This window comes from Malaclemys terrapin, chromosome 20, assembly GCF_027887155.1.
Source record: "Malaclemys terrapin pileata isolate rMalTer1 chromosome 20, rMalTer1.hap1, whole genome shotgun sequence".
In the NCBI taxonomy this organism is placed as follows: domain Eukaryota; kingdom Metazoa; phylum Chordata; order Testudines; family Emydidae; genus Malaclemys; species Malaclemys terrapin.
This window is the reverse complement of record NC_071524.1, coordinates 13751954-13769496: the sequence shown is the minus strand read 5'-3', so window position 1 is coordinate 13769496 and position 17543 is coordinate 13751954. Positions and strand designations below refer to the sequence as shown.

At 64.8% G+C, this 17543-nt stretch overlaps 1 protein-coding gene across 1 annotated transcript; it reads right to left on the bottom strand.

Annotated features, from left to right (window-relative positions):
* Positions 1-272: 272 nt before the first annotated feature.
* SIX5 (SIX homeobox 5) lies at positions 273-9562 on the bottom strand. The gene is given in 5 exon segments (XM_054009927.1): positions 273-3422; positions 4312-5549; positions 8794-8921; positions 8923-9372; positions 9374-9562. Coding segments are annotated over 5 exon segments (2556 nt in total). The 5' UTR covers positions 9527-9562; the 3' UTR covers positions 273-2835.
* Positions 9563-17543: the final 7981 nt, after the last annotated feature.

Here is a 17543-nt window from a genome sequence, read left to right as displayed (position 1 = left end):
TTGGGGGCTAACGGCCAGGGTGTGCTGGTGCCATACAAGATGGAGGCCATGGGATAGGGTGGGGGTTGCTGAGGGACGAGGCCTGCTGGTGCCGCTCACCATGGAGACAACACCCAGCCTGGCCGCCTTTGAGCACCGGCCTGCTGGGAGGTTGAGCGAGGAGGTCACGGGTGGCAGTGGAAGGGGACCCAAGGGGGCAGCTGCTGCCAGTTTCCCTGGCACCCCCCACCCCTGCCCACCACGCTCCCAAACCCAAGCAGCAGCAGGCCGTGTTATATAGAATATAGATATATTTATGGATATACAAATTTCATACAGTACCAGGATGGATGGATGGATGGACAGACAGACCGACATACACGCAGAGCGCTACATTTAAAAAAACCAACAATAATAATGTACAGGACGACGATGACACAAGCTTCTTTAAAAAAAAAAAAAAAAATCTCGGATAGAAATGATTGTTCCTCACCAAAAAAAAAAAAAAGTAGCAAAATGGTGAAAATAATAATAATAATAGTGAGATGCACTAGTACCTGGTGAGAGGAGCTGTGGAGAGGGTGGGACAGGAGGCAGTGCCCCAAGATTCAAGTGTCCAGTCTGGGTCCCTCCACAGATAACCATGGTGCACGGGTGGAAGGGGAAGGAAAGGAACCACTGGTGCCACCCCTCTGGCTTGCCGGACAGAGCTGACCCTGCCCCCCCTCCGGTTTGTTCGTCTTGGACAGCCAGAGAAATCCAGAAGGCTCATGGGAGGCTAGGGTGCTGGAGGAGCCCACGGGTGCCACGGTGGGGACAACTTCAAGGAGTCACAATGGAAGCTCTGGATTTTGAGGATGCGGAACCGGGGAAAAGGAGAGGACGACAGGGGAGCTGGTCCCAGAAGATGACAAAGACTGAAAAACCACAAGCAGCAGCTTGTTCTGAGATGGGTCCAAGAGAAGCCAGCTGCTCCAAGGGGTGGGAACCCATCCCGGTGTGGATCTAGAACCTGGAAGCTCCATGAGGCTGGGGTCCAGTCAGATGATCTAGAACCCTGGAAGCTCCATGGGGTGGGAACCCATCCTGATGTGGTTCCAGTTGCACTGTTGAGGCTCCAGTTCCAGTGTGGCTCTAGAACCTCCTTGGGGAGGATCCCATATTGCCATGGATCAAGAAACTGACTACTCCACGAGGCAGGGTTCCCATCGAGACATGGATCTAGAATCCAGTAGCTCCATGGCGGGGGAAAGCGTCTATCCCAATGTAGGTCTAGAATCTGGCACTCCATGGGGCAGGGATCCCCTTCTGATGTGTATCTAGAACCCAACAGCTTCCTGGTGGCAGACAGATCCCACTCCAGCGTGGATCCAGAACCCAGTTACTCCATGGAGCAGAAATCCCAGTCTGGCACCGATCTAGAACCTGATTACTCCATCAGGCTGGGATCTGATCTGGTGTGGGTCTGGGACACAGGGGTCCCATTCTGCTGCAGATCTAGAACCTGGTTGTTCCACAGGGGGCGGGATCCTGTTCTGTGGTAGATCTGGAACCCAGGCATCCTGTGTGGAGAGGACCCCGTACCAACACGGCTCTCCAGTAGCTTTGTAGTGTGATTTCGGGGAGTCCAAAGCCTTCGACCAGTCCAACGTACCCCCTCTAACAAACCCCACCAGGTTGGCGGGAAACGCGGCCTCAGCTGGCCAAGGCAGGAGCGGCCACCGCTCCGACGTAGTGAAGGTTTACAAAAGTTAAATGCACTTTATTTTTTAATATAAAAGGTTCAGCTCGTGGGGTGTTTATCCTCCTGCTGGAAGAGCGATTCAAAAAACAGTGAGACCATTAAATACTGGTGGGGCGAGGCGCCCCGGGGTGACGGTCCCAGGCACGCTGGAATCACGCAGCAGGATTTGCTCCTTCTAAAAATATATAATTTTTATATATAAAAATTCTTTCACGTAAAAAAGAAGTCAGGTCAGCTGGTTTGTAGTGTCTAGGAGTGGAAGGGGGGAACCACGAAATTCAGGGGGAGCAATTAGGGATGACTTTGGATTTCGTTCTTCACATTCACACGCAGCCCCATCGGTGCCACTCCGGCAGTAACCGGGGCAGAAGTGACCCCGATAATTCCTCTCCCTGCACATGGGGAGCTGACGTAAGGGTTCTTATCCCTGCTCCTAGCCTAGCGGGCGGATTGGGGGTGTGGCTATTCGCTGCCCCCCAGGTCCCACAAGGGTTATGGCTGGGGCAGACTATGGGAAACCCCAGGGCAGGACTGGGGAGCAGGGACCCAGGCCCCAGAATTTTCCTCCACCCGAAAACAAAGTCAGTGGTTCCCGCAGCGACCGACGGGACCTGGGGTCCGATCAGCAGCTGCCCCAGAAACCCTGCTCCCTTAGCACCAAGACCCCCCCTGCGCCGTGCGGCTCCCACACCCTGCTCTGGGAAGACGCTTAGTGTTTCTAGGAAAGGGGGGCAGGAGCAGGGGAGACCCCGCAGCCCCTGAATACTTGCTTTTCTCCTGCCCGCTCTAAGCCACAACAGCTGACACCCCCTTCCTGGGGGCTAGGAGCTTGCCTGGCCAGAGCCAGATTCCCCTCTCCCCCTGCCCCCCAAGTTTGGAATTGTAGTGTTTGGTCATGGCAGCCCCCAGATGCAGCCACGGATCCGGCACCACCCAACTGCCCAGAGCCAGGGCCCCCTGGCAGCGGGATCCGGGGCGAGGGCTCGGAGCTCTACAGAGGTCTGAGAGTTTGGATGTGACGCGCCGGGGGCATCGAAGGCACGGAGGGGCCGAGACTCCCCCCCCCAGGAGGTGGCGCCCCGGTCCCGTCTCGCGCCCGCCCGCCGAGCCTCTTACAAGTCCAGGGGCTCCTCCACCGGCACCGACTGCAGCTGGGTCAGCACCTTCTCATCCGAGTCGAGGCTCTCGGGATCCAGGGGGTCGCAGCCTGAGCTGCCCAGCAGTAGCCCCTCACCCTCAGGCAGCAGGAGGCCACTCGGCTCCGTGCCGTCCAGCACCTCCACCGCCCCCTTCTCCATCTCGAAGAGCCCCTCGGTGCCAGCCGCTTGCATCTCCATGCCCGCCGAGCCGGGCCACGCTGCCGGCTGAGGCAGCGGGGACAGCACCAGGCCCTCCTGGGGGAAGTTCGAGAGGACGCCAGGCTGACGGCCGGCTACACCGTCCCCGAAAGCCAAGGCCGGCTGGCCTGCCCCGGCGCCCTCGGAGTTCACGGGCCCCGGGACGGGGGCGCTGGTGCCTGTTAGAGGCGCCGTTTCTTGCTTGATGGGCAGGGCCAGGCTGCCGGCGGGAGCGGAGAGCACCGGGGACATGAGCACGGTGGCCGGGAAGGTGGCGGTCAGGATGAGTTTGCCCTGCTGGAGTGTCATGCCGGTGAGGATGGTGCCGCCGCCCGGCACTGGGTTCGTCAGGAGGAAGTTCCCTGCAGAGGGGAGAAGAGGGGTGGGGGGAAACCCCACAGGTCTCAGATGGGTGGGTGTCATCAGCCCCATTGTACAGCTGGGGAGATTGAGGGGAACGGAGCGGAAAGGACTAGCCCATGGTCACACAGCAAGTCATCAGCGGAGGTGGTAATACAACCCAGGAGTCTGGCTCCCCCCCCTCCCCCTGGCTCTAACCACTAGACTCCGCTCTCCTCCCAGAACTGGGAACAGAACCCAGGAGTCCTGACTCGAGTAGGAGGGACTGGGAGCCAGGACTCCTGGGTTCTATTCCCACTTCTGCTACCAACCTGGTGGGGGATGTGGGACAGCCCCTCCTGCTCTCCGGGTCTCAGGCTAGAAGGGGCCAGCCTGACCACCCCCTGAGCCCCCGTCAGCGAGCCCCCAGGCCAGAGACTCCCCCACACACACACAGCCTGTCCTGCACCCGGACCCAGGGAGAGACATGGGGTCTTGGTGGGAAGACTCGGGGACTCCCCCAACCTCCTGGGACCCTTGTCCCAGGGTTCAGCGCCCTTCCTCCCTACCCCCAAACACCGACAGCCCCAGGCCTCCCTCTGCTTCGTCGGTGCTCCAAAATAAACTCTCCAGGGGCCCGGGTCCATGACCCCCCCCCACCCTTCTCTGGGATACATGGAACAGTCCCTGCCCCCTCTCCCCAGCTCTCAGGTCCTTCCTCTAGATCTTCTCTGGCCTCCACCTCCACCCCCACCTGTGGGCCAGGGGTCCCCAGCGCATGCAGCCCCCAAATCCACCCGGCCAGGGCACAGGCCCTGATCCTCCCCCAGTCATTTCGGCTGCATTCCCCCGGCCAGGGCGAACGCAGCCAGCCCCTCCCTCCCGCCCCCGGCGCGGCACCCGTGGCAGTACCTGGCGCGCCGGCGGGCAGCTGCAGCGTGGTCACACCCATGTTGGCGTTGATGAGGTGCACGTTGCTCTGCCCCACGGTCCCGCTGGCTGCCGGCGGAGCCCCCACTTTGAGCGGGGTGGCGCTGGCCAGGATCTGGATTGGCCCCACCCCCTGCTGCAGCGTCACCACCTGCGACGTGGGCACCACTTGCGGGAGCGAGATGAGCTGGGAGCCCTGGGGCACCGACACCAGCTGCGGGGCGGGGGCCCCCTGGGGCACCGAGTAGACCTGGGTGGGTGAGAGCGGCACCATCTGGGGAGGGGACAGCACCGGGGTGCCTGGGGCCGGCTGGGACAGGGGCACTACCTGGGAGGGGGGTGAGACCTGGGAGATGGGGATCAGGGGCGGGGCGGGGACATGGACCACGGCGGGCACCGGGGCGGCCTGAGCTGACCCCGGGATGGGCGAGGTGAGGGCGGGGAAGGACAGCAGGGGAGAGCCCTGGAGGAGCGAGGCGGCGGCCGGGGGAGGGGACGTCACGGGCAGGGCCTGGCTGGGCTGAGAACCGGGCACCACTTGGGAGAGGGGGACAATCTGGGAGCCAGAGGCCACCGGCTGGGGGAGCGCCGGGGCCGGGCAGGGGGCTTCCTCGCCCGACGGCACCACCTGGGGCACTGAGCCGGCCGGAGCGGGAAGCAGCGCCCCCTTCGGGTCGGACGCGCCCGGGGGCAGGGGAAGGAGCGTGGGCACCTCGGACAGGGCCCTGACGGCCTGGCTCTCCTCCGTCTTCACCTCCACGGCACCCGGGCCGAACACCACGGAGGGTAGCGCCTCCCCGGCTTCCGCCTTGATGTCAGGCCTGGCCGAGGAGGCCGGTGGCGACTCCAGGCCGGCGCCAGGCGGGGTCTTGGCCCCGCCCAGGGCGGCGCCGTTGAGGAGCACGGGCGGGGTGGACGCCACGGGGCTCAGGGTGATGGTCTGGCTGTCGCCCAGCGCCAGCCCGTTAATGAGCACGCCGCCCGACGCCTGGAGCACGGAGCCGCCGTTCAGCAGCATGGCCTGTGGGCCGGCCGCGGTGATGAAGTTGCCGTTGAGCAGGATGGACGAGGCCCCGGAGCAGGCCCCGGCGGGTGCCGGCAAGAAGAGGTTCCCGGCGGCGACGGCCCCGTCCGGCACGGCGGGCGTCCCCACGGCCAGCTCAGTCTCCTCTGGCCCCCGGCTCAACTCGTCCTCTGTGCTGGGGTTCCCGTCCGACTCGCTGCGGGGAGAGAGGGACTGTCAGGGGCGGGGGGTTAGCCAGAACTGTCACACCCCCCCTAGCTACTGCCTCCACCATAAAGGGGGCTGATATCCAGAGAACAATGAGAGACCGCATAGCCCAGTGGGTAGCGCAGCCAACTGGGCCTTCAGAGACCTGACTTCTAATCCCAGCTCCGGCTTGCTAGGCGAGTCCCTTCCTCGCCCCGTGCCTCAGTTTCCCCGTTGTACAGTCAGACTGCCGGCTCCTGGGGGCAGGGCCTGCCTCTCCCTCTGGGGCTGAGCAGTGCCTGAGCTGGGCCAGTGAGTTGAACAGCACTGAAAGCTCCTGACCTTCCCGACTGCTCAGTTACCTCGTGACACAAACCTTCCTGGGGTCCCCAGGCTGCACCACAGGTAGGAAAGTTCCCCAGGGAACCAAGAGTTCCCCCCGCCCCCGGGCAGAGTCCCAGCAGGACTGATTCCAGCCAGAGGGGGGCTCTCCGAGCCCACATGGCCAGAGCCGGAGACGCCACTACGTCCGGTGGTGCTGCATAACACAGGCCATGAACTAGATCCCCAGCTGGGGTCAATCAGCGTCGCTCCATTGGAGTCTCTGGGGCTGTGCCGATCTCCCCCAGCCGAGGCTCTGGCCCCACAGATCTAGGGAAGGCAGCAGAGACCCAGCGCTAAATTCGTTGTGGGGTCTCAGTCACCCCCCATACCTCCCGGTCGGGCATCGGCCTCCCCGCCAGGCGGCAGGGTACAAGGAGCTGCGACAGAGATCCGACAGAGATCCGGCTGTCCCAGGCCACGTCTCCAGCCCCGCGGGACCCAGCTGCCCCAGGTCGCACTCACTGGCCCCCGGGGGGAGGATACCAGCACCGGCTGGAAGGTAAAATCACCAGGATGCCAGACAGCTGGGGGTGGAGGAAGAGGGTCTCACATTTCACAACAAAGGGAGAGAGTTGGGAACAGCCCCCCACACACACACACACCATGGGGGGAGGTGGAAGGTCACCAAGTCAAGACACACACACACACACACCTTTCTTCTATTGAGGGTGTATCGGGGAGGGGCTGCAAACCATGTCCCCCACCACCACTCTTCCCTCAGGAGCTGTGTGGGGAGGGGCCACTTCTCTTGCTATGGGTCCAAGCACTGTGGGGGATGGGTTGGGGCATATGATTTGGGGTGCACCTAGCTCTCCTTGGGTTGTCCCAGCACTGTGGAGGGGTGGGTTAAGGGGCATATGATTTGGGGGTACACCTTGCTCTCATGGGAGGAGTCACAGCATTGTGGGGGGATGGTTTTGGGTGCACAGGATTTTGGGGTGCATTAGCTTTCTCTGGGGGCTCCCAGCACTGGTTCCTGACTCTGTAGGAGGATAAGTTGGGGGGGAGTCTATCTATGAATATGTGGGGGGCTGCTGGCCTGTCCCGGGGGAGAGATGGGAGGGGCGCATGGGGTTTTGGGGTGCACCCTCCCAGCTCCTCTCCTGCCCATGGGGGAGACTTGGGGAGGGAAGCAGTGCCTCTTGCTGAGTGGTGTCAGTCCAGCGCACCCCACAATGGGGGGGGGCTGCCTGGGTGATTTGGAGGTGCTGTTACAGGGTGCTTCCTGTGTCTATTACTGGGTGCCCTCCCGCTGGAGGGGTTGTGTTGTTTTTGAGGGTCGCTCCAGAATCCTGGGGCTCCCCATCCCCTCTCACCAAAAGGGATTCTTCCTTTCCCTGGGGGGACAGCTTCAGAGTTCCTATAGGTTCTTGGGGTCCCCCTTTCCCTGTAGCAGGATGAGATATTGGGGTATCTAGCTGGGGATGCCTGCACGGGGGGTTCCTCTTGCTGAGGTCCCCTTCACCCTACAAGGGGAAGCCTGCAAGAGGTCAGGGTCCCCCTCCAACCGCCTGTTGGAGGTCCCTGTAGGGGGTGCCTATGGGATCTAAAGAGGGTGAATAGGATTGAAGGGGGATCCTTCCAGGGGGAGCTGGATAGGATCTTTGGGGGATGTAGGATCAAGTGGGGGTGCCAACAGGAGAGGGCTGTACAGGATGGGGTGCCTGCAGAGGAGAATCGGGGGGGGGTCCCTACAGGGGTAGATTGTAGACAATCTGAGGGGTGCAGATAACCTGGGCTGGAGAGGAGCAGGAGAATTCCCAGGGGCGTGTACATGATCCAGAGAGGGGGGGCCCTACAGGGGCAGACTGTATGGAATCTGGAGGCCCCACAGAGGGGAGATGGAAAGGATCTAGGAGTTGTAGGCTGGGGGGGGGCAGGTTCTCCCGTGGGGAAGGGGGTGCTGCATGGGAAGTGTTCCCTGCAAAATTTTCCATACTGGACTCTCAAGGGAGGAGGGGTCCCTCACCCACAGAGGAAGAAGGTTCCTGTGTGGAGCTCTCGGGGGAGGGGAGCTCTGTCCAGGCTCTCAGGGGATCCCTGCAAGTGGGGGGGCTGTCCGGGCTCTTGGGGGGAGGGTTCCCTGCAGGGGTGGCTGTCCGGGCTCTTGGGGGGTGCGGAGTTCCCCACAGGGGGTAGGGGGGCTGTCCAGGCTCTCGGGAGGAGGGGGTTCCCTACAGGGGGGGAAGGCTGTCCAGGCTCTCGGGGGTGGGTTCCCCATGGGGGGGGGGGCTGTCCGGGATCTCGGGAGGAGGGGGTTCCCTACAGGGGGGGAGGGCTGTCCGGGCTCTCGGGAGGAGGGAGTTCCCCACGGGCGGGGGGGGGGGGGGGGCTATCCGGGCTCTCGGGGGTGGGTTCCCCACAGTGGGGGGGGGGGCTGGTCTCGAGGTGGAGTCCCGTCTCGGGGGGTGGAATCCCGTCTCGGGGGGGGGGGGGGGGTTCCCACAGTGGGAGCTGTCCGGGCTTTCGGGGGGTGGGTTCCCCACAGTGGGAGCTGTCCGGGCTTTCGGGGGGTGGGTTCCCCACGGGGGGGGGGGGGCTGTCCGGGCTCTCAGGGGGGTGGGTTCCCCACGGGGGGGGGGGCTGTCCGGGCTCTCGGGGGTGGGTTCCCCACAGTGGGGGGCTGTCCGGGCTCTAGGGGAGGGTTCCCCACAGTGGGGGGGGGGCTGTCCAGGCTCTCGGGGGGGGGCTATCCGGGCTCTCGGGGGGTGGGTTCTCCACGGGCGGGGGGGGGTCTGTCCGGTCTCGAGGTGGAGTCCCGTCTCGGGGGGTGGGTCCCCACGGGGGGGGGGCTGTCCGGGCTCTCGGGGGATGGTTCCCCAGAGCGGGGGGTCTGTCCCGTCTCGGGGGGGTCCCCGCCCCCCCCTTACCTCTTGCTGGGGGTGCCGGCGCCTCCCCCGCTGCGGTCGCGCTGCCGCCGGTTCTTGAACCAGTTGCTGACCTGGGTGAGCGAGAGGCCGGTGTCGCGGGCCAGGCGCCGCTTCTGCTCGGGGCTGGGGGTAGCGGCTGCGGCCGTAGGAGTCGCGCAGGGCGGCCCGCGAGCGGCGCTTGAAGCAATACACCGTCTCCTCGCCGTCCCAGATGGTGCTGGGCAGCGGGAACTTCTTGCGCAGCCGGTACTTGTCCACCGCGCCCAGCGCCCGGCCCCGGGCCGCCTCGGCCTCGCGGTAGCGGGCGCGCAGGTAGAGGTCCTGCAGGAAGGGGTGGTGCGGGGCGGCGAAGGGGCGGCTCTGCACCAGCCGGTACAGCTCCCCGAAGTCCCCGCGCTGGAAGGCCAGCAGCGCCCGCGCCTTGGCCAGGCTCTCCCCGCCCGCCTGCTCCTGCTCGGCCGGCAGCGAGCCCAGGAAGCGGCCGAGCCGGCCCGGGTCGCCGGCCTGCAGCAGCGCCTCGCACACGCACGACACTTGCTCGGGGGAGAAGCGCGGCGGCGGCGGCGGCGGCGGGGGGGGGGGAGCCGGCGGGGGCGGGGGGCGGCGGGGACGGGGGGGCGGCCGCTAAAGTTGGTAGAAGTTGGCGGGACTCGCCCGCCGGCCCCTCCGGCGGCGGGGGGGCCCCCCCCGGGCCGCGGCCGGGCGCGGCGGGATCCGCAGGGAAGGAAGCCATGTTCGGGGCTCGGGTGCCTCCTTCCCCGCCCTGCCCCCCGCGTCCCCTCCCCCTGTTCCCCCCCCCCACCCCCGCGGCCCCTCCCCCTGTTCCCCCCCCCACCCCCGCGGCCGGCCCCCTCTGCGTCGCCTCCCCCCGATCCTCGATCCCCCCTCTCACTTTCCCCCCTCCCGCCTGCTCCCCCCTTTCTTGCCCCCTCCCGGCCTTCCCCAGCCACCCCCCTCACTCCCCTAGGCTCCGCCCCCTGCCCCTCGGCTCCGCCCCCTCTTCCTCCACTTCCAAAGCGCCAGCCTGGCTTGTCCCGTTCACACACAAAGGGAGCGTCGCCAAAAAGCAGCTTCCTTCCTCCTCCTCCTCCTCCTCCCTCCCCCGCCGGCTCTGCCCCCTTTCTCCCGGCGCCGCCCCACCCCCAATCTGCCCCCTTCCTCGTGGTGCCGCCCCCACCCCCCCGCTCTGCCCCCTTTCTCCCGGTGCCGCCCCCCTCGCCGCCACTTTGCAAAAGTTTCCAAACACGTTGCCACGCGGGGAGGGGGGGCGGATCCCGGGGCTCTCGCGCCGCTTGGCCAAAGTTGGCGAGTGTCTGCGGGTCCCTGCCGGGGGGGCTGGTGGGATGCGCCCCCCCCCACCCCCACCACCACCCTGGGCCTAGCGAGCCGCCTCCACCCCTCCCCTCCGCCGGGAGACGCGGCTGGTCCGCGGGAGGCCGAGCCTGGACCGGCGACTGGCCGCAGCGAGCGGGGGGAGTGGCAGGGCCGTTGTCCGGCGTCGGGGTGGGCTCCCCAGGGCCGCCGGGGGCTGGGTGCGGCAGGGAGCCGGGACCAGGGCTGGGAGCAGCAGAGCCGGGGTGTGGGGAGGGCGGTGGGAGCAGAGTTGGGTGCGGGGGGGCGGGAACTGGGAGCAGCAGAGCTTGGGTGTGGGGGGGCTGGGAGCAGAGCTTGGGTGTGGGGGGGCTGGGAGCAGAGCTTGGGTGTGGGGGGGCTGGGAGGAAGTTGGGTGTGGGGAGTGTGATGGGAGCAGAATCAGGAGCTGGGAGCAGCAGAGCCTCGGGGTAGGGGGGCTGGGAGCAGAGCCGGGGGCTGGGTGCGAGCCCACCCTCGGGACTATTCGGAACCTGGTGACTGCTCAGGCCACAATGTGGGGGCCCAGTTTTGGCTGAAAGCATCTCCCCAGCAAAAGATGGCTTTGAATTTCCCTCCTTATAATCACCCCCTCCATACACCCTTCCCCACCATGTCTTGCTATTTTGGTAGGGCCACAGTGGATAATTGCAACCCACGGGGCCTGGCCCGGTTGCGGGGATGTCGCGGGCCGGGCTGGGGTTAGTTCAGCCGGGGCCGGTGGCAAGAGGGGGACAGCCCAGGGCAGTGAGCGCGGCAGGGTTGGTATGGACCATGGAAGAGCCATTGGCTCGCTGCAGTGTAGCTAGGGGTTCCCCCACAGCCAGCCTCCTGCCCCGCTCCCCATAGCGCCCCCTGCTGGGCCAGCCCAGGGCTGGAGTAGCCGGGAGCTCATAAGAGCGGCCAGACAGGGTCAGACCAAAGGTCCGTCTAGCCCAGCATCCTGTCTTCTGACAGTGGCCAATGCCAGCTGCCCCAGAGGGAACGAAGAGAACAGGGAATCATCAAGTGATCCATCCCCTGCCGCCCATTCCTAGCTTCTGGCAAACAGAGGCTAGGGACACTATCCCTGTCCATCCTGGCTAATAGCCATTGACCGACCTATCCTCCATGAATTTATCTAGTTCTTTTTTGAACCCTGTTATAGCCTTGGTCTTCACAACATCCTCTGGCAAGGAGTTCCACAGGTTGACTCTGAGTTGTGTGAAGTAATACTTCCTTTTGTTTGTTTTAAATCTGCTGCCTATTCATTTCATTTGGTGGCTCCCCATGCAGCCAAAGCCTCCAACCCGCTCCCCGCAGTGTGGTTGATGTGTGGGGGTTGTGGTTGTCGGCGTGTGGGTGGGCGTGTCGTTGTGTGGGTCGCTGTCCGTGCCGGGGGTGTATCTGTTTGTGAGTGCAGCTGTTTCGGTGCTTGTGCGGGGTTGTCAGTGTGTTTGGGTGTCGCTGTGGGTGGTCGGTGTGTATCAGTTGTGCTTGTCACTTGTATCAGGCCGTGGCTAGGGGTTTGCGTGTGTCACTGTGGTGGGTGGTTGTGGGTTTGTGTCTCTCCACCGCCCACATCCCCAGGCTATGACTGCCTCAGGGCTGGGTCCCCCAAGCATTGGTCACCCCTGGGTGGGGATTGGGGTTCCAGGGTGGGTTTCAGGCTGGATAATGTTTCAAACACCTGGGTTGGGAGAGGTCCGGGTTGGGAGTCCAGAGGGACAGGGATGGGCAGATCTGGCTGTCGTGGGGAGCTCCTGGCTGCATCTCTAGGGGACAGGCCCGTCCGACCCCGGCCGCTTGTGGCCAGTCCTGGAGACAGATGGGAACAGCTGCCTGGCACAGACAGGGTGGGGAGCAGCCGCCATGGCTTAATACCCGTGCCTGGGGTCAGGTTACCAGTCATGCCCCCACCTTGGCTCGCTGGACAGCCCCAGCCCATGGGGGCAGGCTGGGACAGCTGGGGGCTCATGGCAAAGGCAGCCCTTGCAAAACCCTCAGCTCCTGGGGAGCGGCTGAGCCTATGGGACGTCTCAGCCCACCCCAGAGAGCCGGGGCCATGCAGAGGGACCAGGGCCCTGGGGCTGCTGGGCCGGTGCTCGGGGATTCCTCCAAACAGTGCAGATACCAGCCTGCCTGGATTCAGGGCTGGGGGCCTGTGGGTCAGGAGTGAGGGGCTGGCAGAGCTGGGGGTGGGGGGGAGCCCAGGGCTGGGCTAGTGGGTCTGCGGGTCGGGAGTGAGGGACACCGGCAGAGCTAACCCCTCTCCTGCTACCCCTTTGCTCTGCGCATCCGGGCCCAGATTCACCAAAGCTTCAGGGTCTTCACCCCCCAGGGTCATTGATCATCCCCTCCAGAGAGACTCGCAATGGCATGTGGGCCTGGGTGAGCACCAGGGCCTGGGTCCAAGCGCCCGACCTTCATCCGGGTAAGTGAGAGATGGGCAGAAATGGGGACTCAGCTGGGGGCTCCCCCCCAGCCAGCTCCTGCCCTGCTCCCCGCAGCGTCCCCTGCTGGGAGCGCTGGAGAACACGGTGCACTGAAGTGTTTTTGTCCATCCTGGCGATGAAGCCGGAGAAGATGCCACACGGCTTTTGAATCTAACGGGCGACTGGAGGATGGCCAGGCCTTTGTGGGACTGTGACATTTCACACATAGTCAGACCATATTCTGCCCGGGATTTGGCACTGACGGCACGTATGGAAAGCCTCCAGCTGCTCCAGGTCTGCCTGGGGCAGGGACCAGGTTTCTGACCTTACAGCAGTCCAGGGAAAACATGGGTTTGATAGATCCTGACCTTGGTCTCAGCGCAAAGACGGTTTTGCGTCCGCAGTGAGACCTGGACTCGTGCAGGAGGTGGCGAGACCTCTCCGTGGGGGAGCGTCCCGTTCGCTGCGACCGGTCAAACTCTGCCAGCAGTCTAGGTAGATGAACTCATCCCCACTCCCCATGGCGCTCGGCCCCACCTGCACCCGGGGTTCTGCTGGCCCAGCTCCCAGGTCTGGATCTTGGTCTTCTGCCAGGAGACGTTCAATCCCACAGCGTGAAGGGTGGGGCTGAAATTCTCTGCCTTCCCCACAAGCCAGGCAGCGCTCGATCGGTGAACAGGTCTTGACCAACCTTGATTCCGGCAGATGGCCCAGCAAGTCCTACTAGCCAGTCGCTGGCTCGGTAGAACCGGGCTGGGGGGAGAACGCGTCCCTGCTGCACCCCTAAGGTTGTGTAGAAACAGGGGGAGAGCCATTCCAGTACCGCTGTGAAGATCACGCCCCAGATTTAGCAGAATGCCCAGGGCACCAGCTCCTTTCAGTGCCAGGCAAAGCACTGAGCGGGCGACCGAATCCAGAGCCGCTGTGATGTGGCTATTTGCCCCGTAAAGTGGGCGGTTAAATTCTCGGTGCGGCTCTGCTGAGGAGCGGCTGCATCTCACCAGACAGACCGTGAGCGAAGCCCGTTCCAGGGACCCACGACCATGAGATCGGCCTGTAGCTGCCCCACTTGGTGCGAGATCCTCTGCCCGCTGTGATGCCATCTGTCTGTCCTGCTGGCGCTTTGCCTGGTGCCCACGCTGCTAAGAACAGCTGATGCAGGCCGATGGTTGCTGGGTGCCAGCAGCGTGGCCAGTCCCACCTCCTCGAGCTATGCCGGCTCACTGCTGCTGCCCTGCGGTTTGCCGGGGCCTGTGGCACCAGGCGGGCACCAGCAGGCACGTGGCTCCGAAGGAGCCGCCTGGCATTGTGATGGAGGTGCCTGGCTCTGGAGGCAGGACGCAGGCGCAGGATGTCGCGTGCTCTGCCGCCCTTGGCACCAGGATGGGCACACCCACCCCAGGATGCCGGCACCGGGGGCTGCCCCGAGATCTCTGGGATTGAGCTGGAGCTGGGAATCTGCGATGCCAGGTGTGACGCCATCAGCCGTGGGCGTGACGGGCCGCAGTAGGCGATGATGCTCTCCGTAACCCACCCGTGCCAGGGATTTCCCGGGCAGCGACTTGGAGCCATTTCTACTGCCGCTGGGGCTCAGGGTTCACCGCTTCCGTCCCACCTGCTGCTGTCCCGGTCAGCCTGGTGCTGGGCATAGGGTGCGGGAGCAGCTGGTGCACAATGGGGGTGCCTCGGAGCAGGACAGCTCAGTGCCAGGGAAGGCGGGTGCTGATGGGACAAGGGGGGACCCAGGTCGGGCACCGGGGGAGCAGATATCCCGGGGGGGGGGGTCTGGCCTTGGTGGGGGGGAAATCACAGGAGCAGACAAAGACTCAGGTGAGATGGTGGCAGCTCGGCTTAGAAACCTGCCTGCCTGGCAGACGCTCCCTGGCCGAGGGGCCAGTGTCTGGTCCGTGCTTGTAACCAGCAAAGGTGGGAACTTCCAAGGCTGTGAGCTTCCTCAGAGCAGTGCCTGGGCACCAGTGCCAGGATTCCCACCCAGTCCCTCGGGCGGCGCCCAGTGCCAAGGAAAGGAGCCGTGAAAGCTCCCAGGGAGGCAGGAGAGGGGAATCAGCCCGTTCCCCAACCCCTTGAGGCTCACGCTGCTTCACCTGCCCCCCTGCCCCTCCCCCCACAAGGGATAAGAATGAGCTAGGGGCGCCGCCTTGTGGCTGATTGTAGAACTGCAGAAATGCGAGACGCCCATGCGAGGGTGATTAGAGCGGGTCGGTGGGGGGCTGGGAGCCAGGACTCCTGGGTTCTATCCCCAGCTCTGGGAGGGGAGTGGGGTCTAGTGGTTAGAGCGGGGGGGTGGGGTGGGGGGCTGGGAGCCAGGACTCCTGGGTTCTATCCCCAGTTCTGGGAGGGGAGTGGGGTCTAGTGGTTAGAGCGGGGGGTGGGGGGGAGTTGGGAGCCAGGACTCTGGGTTCTGTCCCCAGCTCTGAGACGTTCTGGGTTTGATTCTCAGAGGTTTGCCCTGAACTATTGCCATGGACTCAGGGGCCCATCAGCCCGGGCAAGTCACTGCCACTTCCCCTTCTCCCCTCATGATCCTCGGGATGGAACAGCCACCCCCAGCCAGGCACCTGCCCCTGGACCTACATCATCCGGACTCATCTGTAAACGGTGCCACCTGCTCACCCCTTCCCAGGCTGTGAATAGATGGATGAAACGACAACCCATCCTAGCACAGATCCCTGTGTGTCTGTGCAGCGCCCGGCGCGACGGGGCCCTGATCTTGGTCACTGTGTGTCTGGGCAGCGCCCGGCGCGACGGGGCCCTGATCTCGGTCACTGTGTGTCTGGGCAGTGCCCGGCTCGACGTGGCCCCGATCTCGGTCACTGTGTGTCTGGGCGGCACCCGGCCCGACGGGGCCCCGATCTCGGTCACTGTGTGTCTGGGCGGCACCCGGCGCGACGGGGTCCTGATCTCGGTCCTGTGTGTCTGGGCAGCGCCCGGCGCGATGGGACCCTGATCTCGGTCGCTGTGTGTCTGGGCAGCGCCCGGCGCGATGGGGCCCTGATCTCGGTCCTGTGTGTCTGGGCAGCGCCCGGCGCGATGGGGCCCTGATCTCGGTCACTGTGTGTCTGTGGGAAGAGCTGAGCTAGCCCTGCGGTGGGCATGGGAGCGATGGGGCTTGTCTCCATCTCGTGCCAGCATGGGGCCCATGCTTCAGAGCGCGGCGTGGATGGAGCAGCTACGTCAGAGGCGGAACGTGGGTTGCTGCCCACTGCGGGGCACTGGGGCTCCGGGGCAAGGCGCAGCCCAGAGCCCAGCAGGGGGAGTGGGGAATCTGGATCCTGAGTGGCCTGGGGCCGGGATCCAGCTGTGGGGGGCACCCCAGAGACGATGGCAGAGTCCCTAGGAAACGCTGCAAAACCTTCCCCTTAAAAAAGGCCTTTTCTCCACAGGAACCACACACCCTGCATGGTATCCCCTTCTGCCCACACTGCCCCCTTCCCCCACAGTGCCCTCTTCCCCTCACACTGCCCGTTCCTCCACTGTCCCCTTCCCCCACACTGCCCCCTTCCCCTCACACTGCCCGTTCCTCCACTGTCCCCTTCCCCCACACTGCCCCCTTCCCCTCACACTGCCCGTTCCTCCACTGTCCCCTTCCCCCACACTGCCCACTTCCCCTCACACTGCCCGTTCCTCCACTGTCCCCTTCCCCCACACTGCCCCCTTCCCCTCACACTGCCCGTTCCTCCACTGTCCCCTTCCCCCACACTGCCCCCTTCCCCTCACACTGCCCGTTCCTCCACTGTCCCCTTCCCCCACACTGCCCCCTTCCCCTCACACTGCCCGTTCCTCCACTGTCCCCTTCCCCCACACTGCCCCCTTCCCCTCACACTGCCCGTTCCTCCACTGTCCCCTTCCCCCACACTGCCCCCTTCCCCTCACACTGCCCGTTCCTCCACTGTCCCCTTCCCCCACACTGCCCCCTTCCCCTCACACTGCCTGTTCCTCCACTGTCCCTTTCCCCCACACTGCCTCCTTCCCCTCACACTGCCCGTTCCTCCACTGTCCCCTTCCCCTCACACTGCCCCCTTCCCCTCACACTGCCCGTTCCTCCACTGCCCCCTTCCCCCACACTGCCCCCTTCCCCTCACACTGCCCGTTCCTCCACTGTCCCCTTCCCCCACACTGCCCCCTTCCCCTCACACTGCCCGTTCCTCCACTGTCCCTTTCCCCCACACTGTCTCCTTCCCTTCACACTGCCCGTTCCTCCACTGTCCCCTTCCCCCCCACACTGCCCCCTTCCCCTCACACTGCCTGTTCCTCCACTGTCCCCTTCCCCTCACACTGTCCGTTCCTCCACTGTCCCCTTCCCCCACACTGCCCCCTTCCCCTCACACTGCCCGTTCCTCCACTGTCCCCTTCCCCCACACTGCCCCCTTCCCCTCACACTGCCCGTTCCTCCACTGTCCCCTTCCCCCACACTGCCCCCTTCCCCTCACACTGCCCGTTCCTCCACTGTCCCCTTCCCCCACACTGCCCCCTTCCCCTCACACTGTCCGTTCCTCCACTGTCCCCTTCCCCCACACTGCCCCCTTCCCCTCACACTGCCCGTTCCTCCACTGTCCCCTTCCCCCACACTGCCCACTTCCCCTCACACTGTCCGTTCCTCCACTGTCCCCTTCCCCCACACTGCCCCCTTCCCCTCACACTGCCCGTTCCTCCACTGTCCCCTTCCCCCACACTGCCCCCTTCCCCTCACACTGCCCGTTCCTCCACTGTCCCCTTCCCCTCACACTGCCCCCTTCCCCTCACACTGCCCGTTCCTCCACTGTCCCTTCCCCTCACACTGCCCGTTCCTCCACTGCCCCCTTCCCCCCACACTGTCCCCTTCCCCCACACTGCCCCCTTCCCCCCACACTGCCCGTTCCTCCACTGTCCCCTTCCCCCACACTGTCCCTTCCCCCACTGCCCCCTTCCCCCACACTGCCCCCTTCTCCCCAGTAGCGTAGCTAGCGGGGTGCAGGGGAAGCAGCC